This window comes from Mobula birostris, chromosome 21 (genome assembly GCF_030028105.1).
Source record: "Mobula birostris isolate sMobBir1 chromosome 21, sMobBir1.hap1, whole genome shotgun sequence".
Taxonomy (NCBI): domain Eukaryota; kingdom Metazoa; phylum Chordata; class Chondrichthyes; order Myliobatiformes; family Myliobatidae; genus Mobula; species Mobula birostris.
In genome coordinates this window covers 62898269-62919768 of record NC_092390.1, presented here as the reverse complement: position 1 = coordinate 62919768, position 21500 = coordinate 62898269, and the positions used below count along the sequence as shown (strand labels likewise).

The window sequence follows — 21500 nt, the reverse complement described above, 5'->3', positions numbered from 1 at the left end:
GGTGCAAAGGAGATTTACAAGAATGTTGCCTGGATTGGAGAGTATGCCTTGTGAGAATAGGTTGAGTGAACTCGGCCTTTTTTCCTTGGAGTGACGGAGGACGAGAGGTGACCTGATATGGGTGTATAAGATGATGAGAGGCATTGATGATGTGGATAGCCAGAGGCTTTTCCCAGGGCTGAAATAGCTAACATGAGTTTTAAGGTGCTAGGTACAAGGGGGATGTCAGAAGTAAGATATTTACGCAGGTGGTGTTGGGTGCGTGGAATGCGCCTCCAGTGACGGTGGTGGAGGCGGATACAATAGGGTCTTTTCAGAGACTTTTATATTGGTACATGGAGCTCAGAAAAATAGTGCACTATGTGAAAGGGAATTTCTAGGCAGTTTCTAGAGTAGGTTACATGGTCATCACAACATTGTGGGCCGAAGGGCCTGTAATGTACTGTAGATTTCTATGTTTCTAGGTATATTGAAACATACAGTGAAGTGTATTGTTTGCATTAACAGCCAACTGAACCCAAGGGTGTGCTAGGGCCACCCAGAAGAGAGACCACAATTCTGGCCTAAGTACAACCAGGGAAAGTTTCCAGATTCGATTGGAAAGCTTACCTGGGGATAACTCTGGAGTGTTGACTTTCAGTGTCACAGCCAGAATGTTGTATAGTGCTGATGCCATTTGCTGTATCCAGTATTCTTCGATCTTTCTTATGTCACTTATGTATTTGATTGAACATCGGCCTCTGTGATGGTGAGGGTTTTATCAGTCCAGCTTGAACTATCCATGTGGTGTATCTGGTTGAAAGTAATTGTTCAAATTATTAAACTTTTCTCTTTGCTGGTGTCCATCATCTTTGAGGATGGGAATATTCCAGTTGGTTGTCTGATTGGTTTCTTTTCATGCTGGATGCAGGATGAGATGGTTGTGGGGTTGCTTGGCTCTGACTTTAGCTTGCTGCTTCTGCTGTTTACCAGTCACATGGTTCTTTGTTGTAGCTTTGCAGGGTCACCTGGTGGAGTTACTGGCAGTGCATTGTGATCATTACACCAAGCCTGGTTCCATGCCTTGACATGGCAAATATTTCAAGCAGTGAGATTGCAGATGGCAGTGGAATGCGTATAACACTGCTGTCAAATTTATATTTATTGATTGAGATACTATGCAGAAGTGGCCCTTCATGACATGCCTCCTAGAAACCCCCAATTTAATGCTAGCCTGATGATGGCACAACTTACGATGACCAATTAACCTACTAAGTGGTATGTTTTTAGACTGTGGAAGGATACTGAAGGATCTGGGGAAAACCCTCACATTCCACGGGGATGATGCACAGATCCCTTAGAGATCATCGGAAATGAAGTGCAAACTCTGAATCAGGTTTAATACCACCAATTTGAAATTTGATAACTTTACAGCAGCAGTACAATTCAGTACATGGTAATGGAGAGAAAAAGAAAACATGTGAGTTACTGTAAGTATATATATTAAATAGTTAAATATGTAGTGCTGCTCTGGGGGGGTTAAACTAGATTTGCAGGGGGAGGGGAACCAGAGTGTTAGAGCAGATAGTGAGGTGGAGGAGGATAAAGGTCATGCGAGAACTGCAAGTATAGTGCATGGAGTAAAGCCAGATCTAACATATAAAGAGGCTTTGAGGAAAGAGAAGCAGAATAAAGGGTGTAAGGGTAGAGAGATAGAAGGGCTAATTTGTGTGTACCTCAATGCAAGAAGCATCAGGAACAAAGGTGATGAACTGAAAGCTTGGATACATACATGGAATTATGATGTAGTGGTCATTATAGAGACTTGGCTGGCACCAGGGCAGGAATGGATTCTCAATATTCCTGGATTTCAGTGCTTTAAAAGGGATAGAGTGGGGGGAAAAGGGGAGGAGGGGTGGCATTACTGGTCAGGGATACTATTATGGCTACAGAAAGGGTGGATAATGTAGCAGAATCCTCTTTTGAGTCATTATGGGTAGAAGTCAGGAACAGGAAGGGAGCAGTTACTCTATTGGGGGTATTCTATAGGCCCCCCGGTAGCAGCAGAGATACCGAGGAACAGATTGGGAGGCAGATTTTGGAAAGGTGCAAAAATAACAGGGTTGTTATCATGGGTGACTTTAACTTCCCTAATATTGATTGGCACCTGATTAGTTCCAAGGGTTTAGATGGGGCAGAGTTTGCTAAGTGTGTCCAGGATGGATTCCTGTCACAGTATGTGGACAGGCTGACTAGGGGGAATGCCATACTAGATCTAGTACTAGGTAATGAACCGGGTCAGGTCACAGATCTCTCAGTGGGTGAGCATCTGGGGGACAGTGACCACCGCTCCCTGGCCTTTAGCATTATCATGGAAAAGGATAGAATCAAAGAGGACAGGAAAATTTTTAATTGGGGAAGCACAAATTATGAAACTATAAGGCTTTAACTTGTCGGTGTGAATTGGGATGATGTTTTTGCAGGGAAATGTACTATGGACATGTGGTCGATGTTTAAGGATCTCTTGCAGGATGTTAGGGATAAATTTGTCCCGGTGAGGAAGATAAAGAATGGTAGGGTGAAGGAACCATGGGTGACAAGTGAGGTGGAGAAGCTAGTCAGGTGGAAGAAGGCAGCATACATGAGGTTTAGGAAGCAAGGATCAGATGGGTCTATTGAGGAATATAGGGTAGCAAGAAAGGAGCTTAAGAAGGGGCTGAGGAGAACAAGAAGGGGGCATGAGAAGGCCTTGGTGAGTAGGGTAAAGGAAAACCCCAAGGCATTCTTCAATTATGTGAAGAACAAAAGGATGACAGGAGTGAAGATAGGACTGATTAGAGATAAAGGTGGGAAAATGTGCCTGGAGGCTGTGGAAGTGAGCGAGGTCCTCAATGAATACTTCTCTTCGGTATTCACCAATGAGAGGGAACTTGATGATGGTGAGGACAATGTGAGTGAGGTTGATGTTCTGGAGCATGTTGATATTAAGGGAGAAGAGGTGTTGGAGTTGTTAAAATACATTAGGACGGATAAGTCCCCGGGGCCTGATGGAATATTCCCCAGGCTGCTCCACGAGGCAAGGGAAGAGTTTGCTGATCCTCTGGCTAGGATCTTTATGTCCTCATTGTCCATGGGAATGGTACCAGAGGATTGGAGAGAATGTTGTCCCCTTGGTCAAAAAAGGTAGTAGGGATAGTCTGGGTAATTATAGACCAGTGAGCCTTACGTCTGTGGTGGGAAAGCTGTTGGAAAAAATTCTTAGAGATAGGACCAGTGGGCATTTAGAGAATCATGGTCTGATCAGGGACAGTCAGCATGGCTTTGTGAAGGGCAGATCGTGTCTAACAAGCCTGATAGAGTTCTTTGAGGAGGTGACCAGGCATATAGATGACGGTAGTACAGTGGGTGTGACCTCTATGGATTTTAGCAAGGCATTTGACAAGGTTCCACACGGTAGGCTTATTCAGAAAGTCAGAAGGCATGGGATCCAGGGAAGTTTGGCCAGGTGGATTCAGAATTGGCTTGCCTGCAGAAAGCAGAGGGTCGTGGTGGAGGCAGTACAGTCAGATTGGAGGATTGTGACTAGTGGTGTCCCACAAGGATCTGTTCTGGGACCTCTACTTTTCATGATTTTTATTAATGACCTGGATGTGGGGGTAGAAGGGTGGGTTGGAAAGTTTGCAGACGACACAAAGGTTGGTGGTGTTGTGGATAGTGTAGAGGATTGTCAAAGACTGCAGAGAGACATTGATAGGGTGCAGAAGTGGGCTGAGAAGTGGCAAATGGAGTTCAACCCAGAAAAGTGTGAGGTGCTACACTTTGGAAGGACAAACTCCAAGGCAGAGTACAAAGTAAATGGTAGGATACTTGGTGGTGTGGAGGAGCAGATGGATTTGGGGGTACATGTGCACAGATCCCTGAAAGTTGCCTCACAGGTAGATAGGGTAGTTAAGAAAGCTTATGGGGTGTTAGCTTTCATAAGTCGAAGGATAGAGTTTAAGAGTCACGATGTAATGATGCAGCTCTATAAAATTCTGGTTAGGCCACACTTGGAGTACTGTGTCCAGTTCTGGTTGCCTCACTATAGGAAGGATGTGAAAGCATTGGAAAGGGTACAGAGGAGATTTACCAGGATGCTGCCTGGTTTAGAGAGTATGCATAATGATCAGAGATTAAGGGAGCTAGGGCTTTACTCTCTGGAGAGAAGAAGGATGAGAGGAGACATAATAGAGGTATACAAGATATTAAGAGGGATAGATAGAGTGGACAGCCAGCACCTCTTCCCCAAGGCACCACTGCTCAATACAAGAGGACATGGCTTTAAGGTAAGGGGTGGGAAGTTCAAGGGGGGATATTAAAGGAAGGTTTTTTACTCAGAGGGTGGTTGGTGCGTGGAATGCACTGCCTGAGTCAGTGGTGGAGGCAGATACACTAGTGAAATTTAAGAGACTTCTGGACAGGTATATGGAGGAATTTAAGGTGGGGGGTTATATGGGACGCAGGGTTTAAGGGTTGGCACAATATTGTGTGCCAAAGGGCCTGTATTGTGCTGTACTATTCTATGTTCCATGTTCTATAAGGAAATAATAAAGAAAAGTAGTGAGGTCATGTTCATGAATTCAATATCCATTTAGAAATCAGATGGCAGAGGACAAGAAGCCATTCCCGAATCATTAAGTGTGTGCCTTCAGGCTCCTGTAGCTCCTTCCTGATGGTAGCAATGAGAATAGGGCATGTCCTGGGTGATGGATGCCGCCTTTTTGAGGCATCGCTCCTTGAAGATGACATTGGTGATATGGAGGCTGGTGCCCATGATGGAGATGGCTAATTTTACAACTCTCTGCAGCTTACTTTTGATCCTGTGCAGTAGCTCCCCCCATACTGGATGGTGATGCAGCCAGATGCTCTGCATGGTACATCTGCACAAATTTGTGAGAGTTTTGGTGACATACCAAATCTCGTCAAACTCCAAATGAAATATTCCCAAAAATGGAACAGTCTACAGAAAGTAATGGATGCAGCCCAGTACATCACAGGTACAGCCTTTCTGGGGATGCAGTGTGAGATAGGCCCTACCGGGGATGGAGTGTGAGGTAGGCCCTCCCTGAGGTACAGTGTGGAATACGCCCTACCGGAGATACAGTGTGGAATACACCCTACCGGAGATACAGTGTGGGATAGGCCCTACCGGAGATACAGTGTGGAGTAGGCCCTACTGGAGATACAGTGTGAGGTAGGCCCTCCCTGAGGTACAGTGTGGGATAGGCCCTACCGGAGATACAGTGTGGGGTAGGCCTTACCGGAGATACAGTGTGAGGTAGGCCCTCCCTGAGGTACAGTGTGGGATAGGCCCTACCGGGGATGCAGTGTGAGGTAGTCCCTACCGGGGATGGAGTGTGAGGTAGGCCCTACCGGGGATGGAGTGTGAGGTAGGCCCTACCGGGGATGGAGTGTGGGGTAGGCCCTACCGGAGATACAGTGTGGGGTAGGCCCTACCGGAGATACAGTGTGGGGTAGGCCCTACCGGGGATGGAGTGTGAGGTAGGCCCTACCGGGGATGCAGTGTGAGGTAGGCCCTACCGGGGATGGAGTGTGGGGTAGGCCCTTTTGTCCCTTCAAACCACACTACCCCAGCAACCCCCAACAAACTTGATTAATTCTAACCTAACCATGGGATAATTTACTGTGACGAATTAACCCACTGTGGTAAACCATATATACATGTTGTAACTGGGTTACCTGTCTGGACACGCCCCTCTGCTGACTGCTCCTGTGGCTCCTCCCACAGACCCCTGAATAAAGGCAATTGTGCCACTGCTCCTCCTCAGACCAGGGCAGATACTCAGCATGGTCGAGGTCACATTTTACTGCTGATGAAAGCCTTTCGGTATTTACTCTAACTTCCAGTCTTTTGGAGTAACTGATAGTGCATCACCCACCCAGTACGTCTTTGGACTGTGGGAGAAAACCAAATTACCCAGGGAAAACTCACACACTTTATTGGGAGGTCATGCAGAATGGAGCTGAAATTGGACTACAGAGGCGCTGAGCGGTAGCAGAGTTCTGCTAATCAATATGGGCTGGACAGGTGGATTTTTGACTTCAGTGAATGAAATGGGCTCTTGTGACAACCCATCGATTTCATAGCTAATACTGCTGTTATTCCAAATTTAATTCATCCATTCACTTCCAGTTCCCTCTCTGTACCACTGCTATTGTCAAGTTGGAATTCTAAGTTAAGCCCCTGGATTTTTGGTACCGATCTCTGGTTCATGGAGCAGAGTAACATAACCATTATGGTACCATTCCTATTACTCTCAATTCTCCTCATTTCAGAAATATGCATGAAATAATTCATAATACATAATTTTAAAAAGATAACAAATGTATCAGTGGTTAAGATATAAATGTAATTGTCACGATGTGAACTGGCTATGTCAGAACCAAAGTGCAGAGGAAAGACGGACTCCAATGTAGAGTTGGGGACCAGAGCTGCTTTGTAAGTATTCCAGAAGAACATTGGTTCACCTGAGCAGCACCTCGAGATGTCATTTCTCTAAAACCAGGACACTGGGATTCACGGTAATCACACATCCACACTAATAATACAAGTCATACAGAATCCCTGAGCCCATTACAAAGAGTGAGTCATTCTAGAGAAAAACAGAAGGAAAACTAAATGATTAGTGACCCTTGTTAAGCAACAATTGATCAGTTCAGGTGTTTGAAAAAGCTCAGAGTCCAGCGCTCTCCGCTCCATGCATAAGCCCGAAGAGCTCATTGCAGTAACAGAAGTTTGGGTTGAAAATATTAACCATAACTTTACATATGGATGTTCATTTCCAGGCACACCTCAACTGACAAAATATGTGGTTGAAACTTGCAGATGAACACTTGAAGGTGAGAAATTGGTGCATTTCATAAATGTACGCGCAGTGAGGCAATGCCCTGCTTAACTGGAATTGACTGTGCTAGAAAAAAATTATGTGTGCAGAATTAGCCTAGCTTAATAATGTAGTTAAAAGCTAATTTATAGCCACAAACAGGCAGAATCTCATATTTTTCATGACAACTTTTTCATTAACTCTTCCCTCCTCCCAACACTTAAGAATAGGAAACACATTAGACACTGGACAATAAACCCAGCTATTTGTACTATCTTCAAATGACTGGTAACTAGGACACATTCACAACATTTCGCTGTGACTCTTTCCCTACTAAATGATAATGAACACTTAGGGAGTGTCTCTATGAAGAGACTTGGAGCCTTGTGTTATTGTAAATCACCACTTGTGCCAGGTAATTATTGGGTTGAAGCTTCCTACTTTTTCATCTCCATATCAGCAGGTGTCGGAGAAAACAAAGCACCTATTAGTCCAGGGGTGGAAGTGACAGGTGGTGGTGAACCAGGGGACTGTTACTTGAGAAACCCATTTTTTCCAGGTTGCTATGCCTTTATTCATTCAGTCAGCTGTATTTTTCAGGTTTTATTACTGTGTTGGAGATGGGCATACATCCATTTGATTTCTGAACTCTTCAATATTGGATGGTGCTCAGTGTTAGAGAAATCCTGGCCGTCATAGATTTTAATGGCTGGAGATTGTCATTGTTCAGCTATTGAGTTGTCGAACACAGGAATGTGTGCTTTATCACTTCCTCCATGCACAGATGCAAATGTCATGCTATCTACTAAGGTCTGAGAACTGGCTAGCTTCTGTCAGAGGGAGAAATCAATCATGGAGTAACATTATAACATAACAGATTCAAGGAGTTGTTGCAATGTTAAATAAGTCATTTATTGCATCAAAAGTAAGCTGGTATACTGGCCAAGTGTAACCTGGTCAATCCTACCACCAAACTTTGTCCCATATCTCTGTTTCTTTTTCACCCTCTAGTAACTACGTTCATTTATGTGATTCATATGTTTGCAAAAGGGAGTGTGTGTGTGTGTGTGTGTGTGTGTGTGAGACGTAATTTTGAGCACCTGTGCTATAAATGGTATATTCAGAAGCCATGAAGCAATAATAGTGGAGACGTGGAATGTTTAAGGTTAATGCGTGAGATGTCAGAATCAGAATCAGTTTAATATCGCTGGCATATGTTGTGAAATTTATTATTTTGTGGCTGCTAACTAAATTATAATGATACAATAAACAGTGTATATCCATATCTATATATGTATACAGTGCCTATAAAAAGTATTCACCCCCCTCCCCCACCCCCTGCCTTGGAAGTTTTCATGTTTTATTGTTTTACAGCACTGAATCACAGTGGATTTAACTTGGCTTTTTTTTTGACACTGATCAACAGGAAAATACTCTTTCGTATAAAAGTGAAAACAGATCCTTACTAAGTGATCTAACTTAATTACAAATATAAAACACAAAATAATTGATTGCATAAGTATTCACCCCCTTCAAGTCAGACACACAAAATCGACACTGGTGCAGCCAATTGGTTTTAAAAGTCACATAATGCTGGAGAACGATGCTGGAGAGATAATAATGGAGGAAGAAGGAGAAAGCAGACATTCTAGGTGTCAGGGGGCCTGAAGTATGTGAAGTTACCATTACTAGAGAGAAGATTCTTGGAGAAATGAAAAGTCTGAAGGTAGATAAGCCACTTGGACCAGATGATGTAAACCCCAGAGTTCTGAAAGAGGTGGCTGAAGAGATTGTGGAGGCATTAGTAATGATCTTTCAAGAATCACTAGATTCTCAAATGGTTCTAGAAGACTGGAAAATTGCAAATGTTACTTCACCCTTCAAGAATAGAGAGAGGCAGAAGAAAGGAAATTATAGGCCAGTTAGTCTGACTTCAGTGCTTAGGAAGATAATGGAGTCAATTATTAAGGATGAGGTCTCAGGGTACTTAGAGGTATGTGATAAAATAGGCCAAAATCAGTCTGGTTTCCTCAAGGGAAAATCTTGCCTGACAAATCTGTTGGAATCCTTTGAAAAAGTAACAAGCAGGGTAGACAAAGGAAACTCAGTTGATGTTGTGTACCTGGGTTTTCAGAAGGCCTTTGACAAGGCACCACACAAGAGGCTGCTTAACAAGCTACAAGCCCATGGTATTACTTGAAAGATTCTAGCATGGACAAAGCAGTGGCTGGTTGGCAGCAGCCGAAGATTGGGAATAAAAGGAGGTTTTTCTGGTTGGCATCCAGTGGCTAGTGGTATTTCAGAGGTCTGTGTTGGGACCGATGCTTTTTACATTATATGCCAATGATTTGGATGACAGAAAATAAATAGCAGATGGGGTACAGTGTCGGACTTGGGTGTCCTTGTGCAGGATTCCCTAAAGGTTAATTTGCAGGTTGAGTCTGTGGAGAGGAAGGCAAATGCAATGTTAACATTTATTTCAAGAGGACTAAAATATAAAAGCAGAGGTAGAAATGAGGAGGAATTTCTTTAACCAGAGAGTGGTGAATCGGTTGGAATTAATTGCCACAGGGAGCTGTGGAGGCCAAGTCTTTATGTATATTTAGGGGGGAGGTTGGTAGATTCTTGATTGGTCAGGGCATGAAGGGATGCAAGGAGAAGGCAGGAAATTAGGGCTGACAGGAGAATTGGATCAGCCACATAAAATTGCAAAGTAGACTCGACGAGCCAGGTGGCCCACTCCTGCTCCTAGTTCTTACGTTCTTATATCTTTTGGTCTGACACCCCACAGCAATCTCTCCCCTTGGTGAAACACTCTCACTTAAATGGAATGCTTCATTTGCTTTCTGATGATCAGCCTAATATGCAGCCATTGTACTTGCATTTCCTGGTTCTTGTTACCTCCTGTCAGAATTCTGGTACATGTTTTATTTAAAGCATTTTTTATGTATAAAAATAATTGCATACCAGCTTTTGTCAACTTCAAGTCCTGGCAATGTGTTCAAACTTGATACTCAATTTTTTAAAAATCTATTGTGACAGTTGTTCAAATTTTCCATTGGCTCTTGGATATTCAGTTAAGCCAACTATGACCTGTGGTCTTAACCTTATTAAAGATAACTTAAAAGAACATACAGGTTACGTTTAATGGTAAGTGGTCAACGTAACTAGGAATCTGATTCTGAAATGATGGGACTCACAATTTATTAACTAGTTGGCATAAGATTTCTTTTCTGCAAAATAACTTCATGTCAAGCAGACAATAGCTTAGTTTGATCATGTATTATACCTGTACTTAGGACCCTCGTAACTATCTGAGGATAAGGAAAACAACAGCATAGCCTCTCCGCAGACTTGTTCCTTAGGATGGCTGAGTTGCAAGCATTAGTTTTCCAGTGGAGATCAACCAATTATTTGATGCACAAGTATTGGAGCATCGCTCAGATTTAAAATCATATTCAAATGTTCCTGTATGTGTCTTCAAATTGGGCATAAGATAACAATAGATATAGCTTCACAACATTCTGTTTCACCTCCCTTTTCTCATATGATGACACACACTGTGAATCATTAAATGAAAATGAAATATTTGCAATGTAATTTTCATAACTATGCTTATGATGCATTAAGGCTTTTAATGTAAACTTGGCCCTACTGACTTCTAAAGCTCTGATGCATCACCAGTAAAGAGGAAACAATGTTGAGTATGCACATTTAGAAATTTGTAAAATTCAATAATCTCGTTTTCAGTTTTGTCACAATTATTACAATGATAAGAAACCTGCAAAGCAAATACTTGCAGCAGGCTTATGCAAGTATCCAGGTGTTGAGTCTCCTTAGGAGCAAATAAGTGACTTTATTCTGTCAAACCAGTATGCATTCACTTGTTATGGCAAACCTAGTTGTAACTTTAGTGATCCATTTGTACCGCAATGATCTTGCCAGCTGCAGTGATATAAGTTAAAATTACTAAAGAATATTGTTCCACTAGTTGCAGGGCAAGGATTATAATCCATCTTGTGTTTCATATCCTACTGAGTCTTGTTTGTCAGCTTCCTCTTTCATAAGCTGTATCATGTGAAGACACCGTTCTTAATTTTGTGGAAAGCAGTTATCCTGGCTTGACTCTGTTTTGAATGAGCACATACTAACTCTCCCACAGAGATGGGAAACGTTTCAGTGGGAAAATACAAAGTCCTCATGAACCCTGCAGTGCTTCTGTCTGGAAGGTTTTTAGCAATATATTTGTTGCTATCACAGCACTTGGTAAACATTTGCTTTTTGCCACTTAAGGACTCAATTAACAGAAAGGACCACATGGTGATTCTTGATTAACCTGATGATTTTATGTACTTAAAGGATTTGTGAATATCTCTACTACAGACCTAGTACTACCGTTTTAGCGAGCACAGTAAGCAGTTGTCATTAGAAATTTCATTCTTTGAAAAATTAATTTAAAAATTGTTAGCCGACCTTCCTACCATTATTCGTGGCATGGTGAATTAAACTGTGCTATCTGAATGTATTGGGGAGGGAGATTGAAGCTCATTGTAAAATTGTGCTTTATGCAAGCGCTTTAATAGAGATGTTAAAATCCTTACTTTTAATAAATGAACACTAAGCTATGATTGATTTAGTAGCACCTTTGATTCTGAGGCACAAGGAATTTGTTTCAAGTCCCAGTTGAAGACAAATATTGAGTCTGACATTCCAGTCCAGTGCTAAGGGAGCTCTTCATTGTTGAAGTTACCATCTCTCTGATGAGACATTAAACTAAGCCCTTGTGTGCCCATGAAGTGTGTATAAAATACCCACCACACACTTCAAACAAGAGTAAGGCTTCTAACCCTTGGTTAATAATAGTCACTTATCAACATATCTGATTGTCTGCTTATTAACATGTTGTTGCAGGAACTTGCTGTGTGCAAATTAGTTTCTGTATTACCTGCAGTATAATAATAACTGCACTTCTAAAGTATTTATTTGAAATTTCTATAATCCTGAAAAGGTCTATTGAACTGTTGCAGCACAGAAGGTCACCATTTGACCCAACAAGCTTTTCTGAAGTGCAGCCAATTTCATTCCTTGGCTGTTTCCCCACAGCAAATTATCCTTATGCTTTTCTCATGCTCTTTGCAAGTTATCCAAGTGCTCATCAAATAAAATTAAACCCAACACTATCTTGTTATTTGTCCTTTGTACTATTTATTTATTTTTGTTGGGTGGTGGGGTGGAAATACTGAAGGAGGTATAAGATTTTCCTTTCCTCTGCCAGCCTGCAGGTCACTTTTTGGGCAAGGTGTAGCACTTGCTTATGATCCTGGTCACATGATGCCATAGGAGCAGGTGGTGGATGGTCATGTGAGCAGCTGGTGCATATCACAGGGCCTGGTTACGCAAGCACTGATGCCAGGCAAGACAGTCCCTGAAGAGTATTAATAATGGCTGGGGTCATCTGGCCTGTAAAGACACTGCCCAGAAGAAAACAATGGGAAACCACTTCCGGAGAAAATTTGCTAAGAACAATCATGGTCAATCATGGTACGACATGACACATATTAATGATGATGATTTTGATCTGTTTTTGTAATTTATAGTAATTTTGATATATTGCTCTGCACTGCTGCTGCATAACAAATTTCATGAAGTATTTTGGTGATAATAAATCTGATTCTGATCTGCTTTCACTAGCGTCACACTGTTGGTCAGTGAAATATAAATCATAAATATCTTCCTGCATGCAAGATGTCATCTTTATGTTCATTTTTGCCATCACACACTATCTGTGTTCTTTGGCTCTCAACCCTTCTGCCAACCAGAATGGTTTGACTTTCCTCATTCACTCATAATTTTGGCAATTTCTATTAAATTTTTCAGTTATTTCTCTGTTGTAGTGAGAATAGCCCAGCTTCTTCAGTCTTTTCACATAACTGAATTCCCTCATTCTATTAGAAGTCCAGTAAATCTGCTAAATCTTTTTTGCTCTACCTCTAAGGCCAATATGTCTTTATTAAAGCGTGAGTCCAGAATAAGATTTTATAATAATCCATTTTTAAAAAGAACTAAGAAAATCCTACAAAAAATAGTGGATACAGCCCAGTCCATCATGGGTAAAACCCTCTCCACCATTAGGTACATCGACGCGACGGGTTGTCATAGGAAATCAGCATCCATTATCAGGGGTCCCCATCACCCAGGCCATGCTCTCTTCTCACTGCCGCCATCAGGGAGAAGGTACAGGAGCCTCAAGGCTCACGCATCAGGTTCAGGAACAGTTGTTACCCCTCAACCATCAGGCTCTTGAACCAGAGGTTTCAAAGGTACGTTTAATGTCAGAGAAATGTATACAATATACATCCTGAAATTCTTTTTCTTTGCAAGAGGGGATAACTTCATTCACCCCAATGCTGAGATGATCCCACAACATATGGACATACTTCCAAGGACTCTTCATCTCATGTTCTCAATAATTATTGTTTATTTATTTACTTTTATTACTTTGTTTTTTTCTCCTTTTTGAACTTGCACTATTGTCTTTTGCACATTAGTTCTTTAGTCAGTCTTGTTCTGTACGGTCTTTCATTGATTTGATTGTGTCTCTATGCCTACTATGAATGCCTGTAAGAAAATTAATATCATGGTTGTATGTGGTGACATATATGTACTATATTAATAAAATTAACAAACTGATCCAGTTTTATAGAGGTTTGAATTAACTTCTTTACTTTTGTGCTTTATGCTTCTATTTATTAAACTCACAGTTTCCTATGCCTTCTTGATTGTGCTTATGATTACACTTCTGAAGGAGATTTGGTCAGAAGCAAATAAAATAAAGAGTTGTGAATATGAAGCATCATAATTAGTATTTTAAAGAAGTAAAAAAAGTCTGTTTATTCTTCTCCTTAGATGCTGCCTGACCTGCTGAGTTCCTCCAGAATTTTGTCTAATCACTGCTGCTGTTGTCCTTTTGATACCCATCCAATATCCTCACTGTTCAATACACTTGTCAAACTTTGTATTCTCTGAAATTGTGCTCTGTGCATTAAAATTCATGTTATCAAGCAAACCTTGGTTCTAGTACAAAACCCTGACACGGTCATAGTGCTCAACTCCAGTAAAAATCACAGTGTAATTTCCTTTTGGCCAAGAAATAGTGAAACAATACCACTCTCGATCTCCTATCTGTATACCAATTTACAATCCATGCTATTTCAATCTTGTTCATTGTGCGAGCTTCCGTCTTGTTGACCAAGTGACAATGCTGTTATTTGGCATTAATCAAACACCTTCTGAAAGACTTTGCACAAATCAACCACAATGTTTGTTTCACATTACTTCCCTGCAACAAATCCATGCTGACTTCAAATTTCTGTTAATGTGTATAAATTTAATACCTATATGAATTTTTATCTAATTCTGTATTGCAAATACTAATACTTAAGGTGATATTGATAGCATTTCTTTCTTTATATAAATTTCCTTTTCTCAGTAACTTACCCGTTAATTGCCAGTCAGAGACTTTTAGACCATAAAATGCAGGAGCAGGATTAGGCCAGTTGGCCCAGCAACTCTAATCATCGCTGATTTATTATCCTTCTCAACCACATTTTTCTGTCTTCTCCCTGTAACCTTTGACACCCTGACTAATCAAGAACTTATCAACTTCTGCTTTAGATATACTCAATGCTTGTCGTTCACAGCTGTCTGTGGCAATGAATTCCACAGATTCACCATCCTCTGGCTAAAGAAACTCCTCATCTCTGTTCTAAAGAGACAGCCATCTATTCTGATGCTGTGCCCTCTGACCCTAGACTCTTCTACTATTGAAAGCATCCTCTGCTTGTCCTTTTGAATTCACTTATTTATGCTATTTGCTAGCTTACTTATCCTGAAGAAAGGTCTTGGCCCAAAACATCCATAGATGCTGCCTGGCCTGCTGAGTTCCTCCAGCACTTTGTGTGTGTTGCTTTAGATTTCTAGCATCTGCAGATTTTCTTGTGTTTAGTCTCTCTTTGTCCTTTTAAGTTCCAAAACTGAATTAAAGATTTTATATTGTCTGATACTCATCTGGATTATCAGCTACGCATCTGCCCTACATCCATGTTCTGTTTCTCTACTCCTTACATCATTCATGGCTTTCTGACTACAGCTGTAAGAGAACACTCAACTGAGAAATAATTGTAATGGTTGACATAGGATATGAAATCTTCAAATGCTTCAATTCAGTCTATTTTAGGAAAAACATAGTAGAGAAATTGTTGGGGTAAGTTTATCACTGCAAAGAAGAACTGGAACTGAAGCAGTTTGTCAGAAATTTGAAGCAAACTGGAAAGCACACAGCAGGTCAGTCAGTAAGAGAGAAAAGTCATATTTACGCTTCCAAATATGACTTTCCAAAACTGAGAACCAATAAGTTATTTTATTTTTTAAAAAATGCAGTTATTTTGGAACAGATTTAATCCAAATGTAAAGTATCTATTTGGACAACAAATCAAATTCAGTAAATATTGAACAAAATATCTTTGAAGTCAGATTAAAAATCCTGTTTCTGACAAATTCCATGATTTTCTATAATTTTCTTTCTTTTTCCACTCAGGGACTTGGGCTATATACTTCTGTTTTTACATAGAACATAGGACATAGAATAGTACAGCACAGTACAGGCCCTTTGGCCCACAATGTTGTGCCGACCCTCAAACTCTGCCTCCCATATAAGCCCCCACCTTAAATTCCTCCATATACCTGTCCAGTAGTCTCTTAAACTTCACTAGTGTATCTGCCTCCACCACTGACTCAGGCAGTGCATTCCACGCACCAACCACTCTCTGAGTGAAAAACTTTCCTCTAATATCCCCCTTGAACTTCCCACCCCTTACCTTAAAGCCATGTCCTCTTGTATTGAGCAGTGGTGCCCTATGATTTTCCTTTGTGATTGCATGTTTTTCTGAAATTGTAACCATATATGCTGTGTGTTGTTGGTGGTGTGCCTTGCACCTTGGCCCTGGAGGAATGCGGCTTGGTTTAGCTATATTCATGTATGGTTGAATGTTAATTAACCTTGAACTTGAATTTCTGCCAATCCCATTCAGTTTTACTCTATATTGGAGTTTGATCTGGCAGTCACTCTTTTGACTGCAGCTTATACAGAGGACATACAAGGAAGCCAAAGCCAGTGGGAAGACAGAGGATTGGGAAGCTTATAAAAACTTGCCGAAGGAAACTAAGAAGCTCATTAGGAAGGAAAAGATGAATTATGAAAGGAAGCTGGTGACTAATATCAAAGAGGATACTAAAGTCTTTTTTAAGTATATAAAGAGTAAAAGAGAGTTGATGGTAGATATAGGACCATTGGAAAATGATGCTGGAGATATTGTAATGAGAGACACAGAGATGGCAGAGGAACTGAATGCGTATTTTGCGTCAGTCTTCACAGTGGAAGACATCTGCATGATACTGGACATTCAAGAGTGTCAGGGAAGTGAAGTTTGTGCAGTGAAAATTATGACTGAGAAGATGCTCAGGAAGCTTAGTGGTTTGAGGGTGGATAAATCTTGTGGACCTGATGGAATACACCCTCGGGTTCTGAAGGAAGTAGCTGGAGAGATTATGGAGGCATTAACAATGGCCCTTCAAGAATTGATAGATTCTGGCATTGTACTGGATGACTGGAAAATTGCAAATGTTACTCTGCTATTTCAGAAGGGTGGGAGGCAGCAGAAAGGAAACTATAGACCTTTTAGCCTGACATCAGTGGTTGGAAAGTTGTTGAAATCGATAGTCATGGGTGAGATTACAGAGTACCTAGAGGCACATGACAAGACCAAGCATGGTTTCCTGAAAGGAAAATCCTGCCTGACTAACCCACTGCAGTTTTTAAGGAGATTACAAGCAAGGTAGACAAAGGAGATGCAATAGATGTGGTGTACTTGGATTTTCAGAAGGCCTTTGACAAGGTGCTGCACATGAGGCTGCTTAGCAAGATAAGAGCCCATGGAATTACAGGGAAGTTACCAGCATGGGTGGAGTATTGGCTGATTGGCAGAAAACAGAGAGTGGGAATATTCTGGCTGGCTGCTGGTTATCAGTGGAGTTCCACAGGGGTTGGTGTTGGGAGCGCTGCTTTTTAGTCTATGGGATTATGGATTTGTGTCTAAATTTGCCAATGATACAAAGATAGGTGGAGGAGCAGGCAATGTTGAGGAAACAAAGAGCCTGCAGGAGGCTTAGGGGAATGGACGAAGTGGCAAATGAAACACAGTGTTGGAAAGTGTGTGGTCATGCACTTTGGTGGAATAAATAAATGGGCAGACTATTATCTTAGACGGGGAGAAATGCAGAGATGCAAAGGGACTTGGTAGTCATTGTGCAGGATACCCTAAAGGTCAACCTCCAGACTGAGTCGGTGGTGAAGAAGGCAAATGCAATGTTGGCATTCATTTCTAGAGGTATGGAATATAAGAGCAGGATGTGATGTTGAGGCTCTATAAGGCATATGTGTGTCACGGTCCCGACCGTTAATTCCCCATTTTCTCCTAATTCCCTTTGATGGCGACACACCTGGTTCTCATCAAGATCTGCAGCATAAAAACCCCGGCTTTGCACCCACTCATTACCAGATTGTTGTTTAGCCGGTGTGGTAATTAACGTTCCCAGCCACTTAGGATTGTGTATTCTAAGTTCTACTTCAGCACCGAGGTTTACCTGGGTATATCTGCCTCTCTGTGTCAAGATAAGGATTCTAAGTTTTACTTCAGTACCGAGGTTTACCTGTGTAACTCTGTCTCTCCGTGTCAAGAAAAGTATTGTCTACGGCTTGTCTTTCTACGCTCCGTGTCAAGGTAAGTTCTGCCTGCCTCCTGCTTTCTTGTTCACCCTCCTATTTGCCGTTCACCTCCAGCCTCTCCCACACCCTCATCTGCATCCGAACTCAATCCCCGTGCCAGTGTCCTGCGTTTAGGTTTGCCCCGTTCCCCGCAACAGAACGATCTGGCCACCATGGACCCAGCGGACACAAATACCCTTCAACAAGCCCTCGCCAGCCAGGGCTCCCTACTGGGACAGCACGACCAACTCCTCTGGGAGGTCATGGAGAACCTCCGTTCCCTGTCTGCTCACATCACGCAGATGGGTAACTATGTGGACCATGTCCCCACTCATTTCACTCCTGGAACCCTGTCTAACCAGCTTGGACAGCCTGTAGCAGCAACCCCCCACGTGTCACCAACACCCCCGCCCAGAGAGCCTCACGTACCAGAGCCGGAGCACTACGCTGGGGATTTGGGGAAGTGCCAGGCCTTCCTCCTTAAGTGCTCCCTGGTGTTTGAACAGCAGTCATCAACTTACTCCACAGATTGCTTCTATCATGGGGTTGCTGCGGGGAAGTGCATTAGCGTGGGCCACTGCGGTTTGGGACAACCAACCAGAAACCTGCTCTTCTTTTGCCACTTTTATCGCGGGAATGAGAAAGATCTTTGACCACCCCATCTGGGGTAAAGAAGCTGCCAAGTGTCTACTCACTCTCTGCCAGGGCTCCCGCAGTGCTGCCGAATATTCCGTGGAGTTCTGGACATTAGCGGCCGACTTGGGGTGGAACGATGAGTAACTCCAGGGGTTTTGTTGGAATGGACTCAGCAACCTGGTAAAGGACGAGTTGGTGGCAAGAGATAACACCAACAGCCTGGATTCCCTGATCTCCCTAGCCACCAGGTTGGACAATCGCCTCCGATAACGCCATAAAGAACTAGTCGTCCATCACCTTTGGCCACTTCTCGGCACTCATTACCACCTCCCGCCAGAACAAGCCTCTCTCCTCCTGCACCCCAAGTGGCTCCCAGCCCGGCCGATTCCACCGCCCCGGGAGAGGAACCCATGCAGCTGGGACGGAACCGCCTTTCTCCTGTTGAACGACTCCGGAGAATGAGAGCAGGTGAGTGTCTATATTGTGGCCAGTCCGGTCACTTCCTTGCCACCTGCCGCCTTTGGCCAAAAGGGAAAGACTCACCAGTAGCAGGAGGGACCCTGCTGAGTCAGACAACATTCCCTTCCGTCCCCCGACCCCGGATGCAGCTTCAAGCCGCGTTGTGTTACGACCAACAGTCCTTGCCTCCGGCACTAGTGGACTCCGGCGCAGAGGGAAACTCTTTGGATGAAAACTTAGCCTTCCAAGCCGGAATTCCATGTGAGCCATTGTGTACCCCCTGGACACTCGGGCACTGAACGGTAGACTCCTGGCCCGAGTCACACACTGCACAGAACCCCTGCTTCTCCTTCTCTCCGGAGACCATCGGGAACAGCTACGATTCAATTTAATTTCCTCTCCTCAAGCCCCTATAGGTCTTGGCCACCCCTGGTTAAGCCGTCATAACCCCCACATCGACTGGCCCACTGGGAAGATAGTCAGCCGGAGTTCGTTCTGCCATTCCACTTGTCTGCAACCAGCCCTTTGCCCAGTGGAGGTCGCCGCGACCTTGTCTGCCTCCGAGCCTCCTGACTCGTCCACGGTTCCCGTAGAGTATCACGATCTGGGAGAAGTGTTTAGCAAGCAACATTGTCCCCACATCGCCCTTACGATTGCGCTATTGACCTTCTCCCCGGAGCCTCACTACCCACCAGTCGGCTGTACAGCCTGTCCCAACCAGAAGGAGAAGCAATGGAGACTTATGTAAATGGCTTCCTTGCGGCTGGCATTATCTGACCCTCATCTTCCCCTGTAGGCGCAGGTTTCTTCTTTGTGGGGAAGAAAGATGGCTCACTGTGCCCATGCATTGACTACCATGGCCCAAACAATATCACCATAATGAATAAGTATCCCCTGCCCCTTATCAATTCAGCATTCGACCCCTTCACAGAGCCACAATTTTCTCTAAGTTGGACTTGTGGAATGCCCATCACCTGGTCAGGATAAGGGAGGGAGATGAATGGAAAACAGCTTTTAACACCCCTCTCCGTCATTTCAAATATCTGGTCATGCCATTTGGTCTCACCAATGCCCCCGCCATCTTCCAAGCCCTGGTGAATGACGTCCTTAGGGACTTTATTAACCATTTTGTTTTTGTTTATTTGGACGACATCCTAATCTTCTCCTGTAAACTTCAGGAGCACACCCACCATGTCTGTCAAGTTCTGCAGAGGTTTTTGGAGAACAAGCTATTTGTTAAGGCAGAGAAGTACGAATTCCATGCCCATTCTGTCAGTTTCCTGGGGTACATCATTGAGAGCGGGCAGGTGAGGGCGGATCCCGAAAAGATCTGGGTGCTGATGGATTGGCCAACACCACGACACTCAAACAACTCCAGCGATTTCTGGGGTTCGCAAACTTCTACCATCGCTTCATCAGGGACTACAGCTGGGTGGCAGCGCCCCTTACTCAGCTCACTTCTCCTGCAACCCCATCTCATTAGACCCCCAAAGCGGACACAGCCTTCTTGGAGCTGAAGAGGTGTTTCACCTCCGCTCCCATCCTGGTCCAACCTGACCCATCTTGCCAGTTCATTGTGGAAGTAGATGCCTCCGACACTGGGGTGGGAGCAGTCCTCTCCCAATGCTCCGTCGCAGACCAAAAGCTCCATCCCTGCACCTTCTTCTCTTCCATCTATCCCCCACTGAATGGAACTACGACATTGGGAACCGGGAGTTGCTGGCTGTCAGACTCACCTTGGAGGAGTGAAAGCACTGGCTGGAGGGAGCAGAACATCCACTCATCGTCTGAATGGACCGTAAGAACCTGACATACATCCAGACAGCTAAATGCTTTAACTCCCACCAAGCCCATTGGGCACTATCTTTTGGCCATTTCAAATTCACTCTCACCTGTCATCCTGGTTCCAAGAACGGGAAGCCAGGTGCCCTGTCTTGTCAATACGTCCCTGAGGAGGGCCCTTCCAACCCTGATACCATCCTTCCACCATCCTGTGTTGTGGCTGCCCTCACCTGGGAAATCAAATCCATAGTCAAAGAGGCCCATTAGACTCAACCTAACCCAGGCAATGGACACCCCCCCCCCCAATCACCTCTTCGTGCCTGACTCTGTCTGCTCTCAGGTTCTCCAGTGGGGGCATACTTCCCATTTCGTCTGCCATCCCGGAATCGATCGAACTCTGTCCCTTCTGAAGCGACATTTCTGGTGGCTCACCATGGATACTGACACTTGCTCCTTCATCTCTGCCTGTACTGTTTGTGCCCATGGAAAAGCCTGCCACCAACCACCTGCTGGGCTGCTTCGTCTCCTACCTGTCCCTGGCCGCCCTTGGTCCCACATTGCTTTGGATTTCATCACTGGACTACCCCCTTCACATGGTAACACTGCTGTACTCACTGTGGTGGACCGTTTCTCCAAAGCTGTGCACTTCATAGCCCTTCCCAAACTCCCTACAGCCCGTGAAACAGTCAACCTCCTTGTCCATCATGTCTTCCGCCTTCATGGAATTCCCTCTGACATTGTTTCTGATTGGGGTCCCCAATTCACCTCTCAAGTCTGGAGATCCTTTTGTCAAGCCCTCGGAGCCTCAGTAAGTCTCTCTTCCGGTCTCTATCCACAGACTAACAGTCAAACAGAACAAGCAAACCAGGATTTGGGAGCAGCACTGCGCTGCATATCCACCAACAACCCATCATCCTGGAGCACCCATCTCACTTGGG

General features: G+C 43.6%; 1 protein-coding gene across 1 annotated transcript in view; it reads left to right on the top strand.

Moving 5' to 3' along the window:
* Positions 1-18338, top strand: part of shtn1 (shootin 1) — a 131368-nt gene extending 113030 nt beyond the window's left edge. Inside the window, exon 16 of the mRNA XM_072239668.1 lies at positions 17761-18338. Within this exon, the coding sequence (XP_072095769.1) occupies positions 17761-18338 (578 nt within the window). The remainder of the gene's footprint in view (positions 1-17760) is intronic.
* Positions 18339-21500: the final 3162 nt, after the last annotated feature.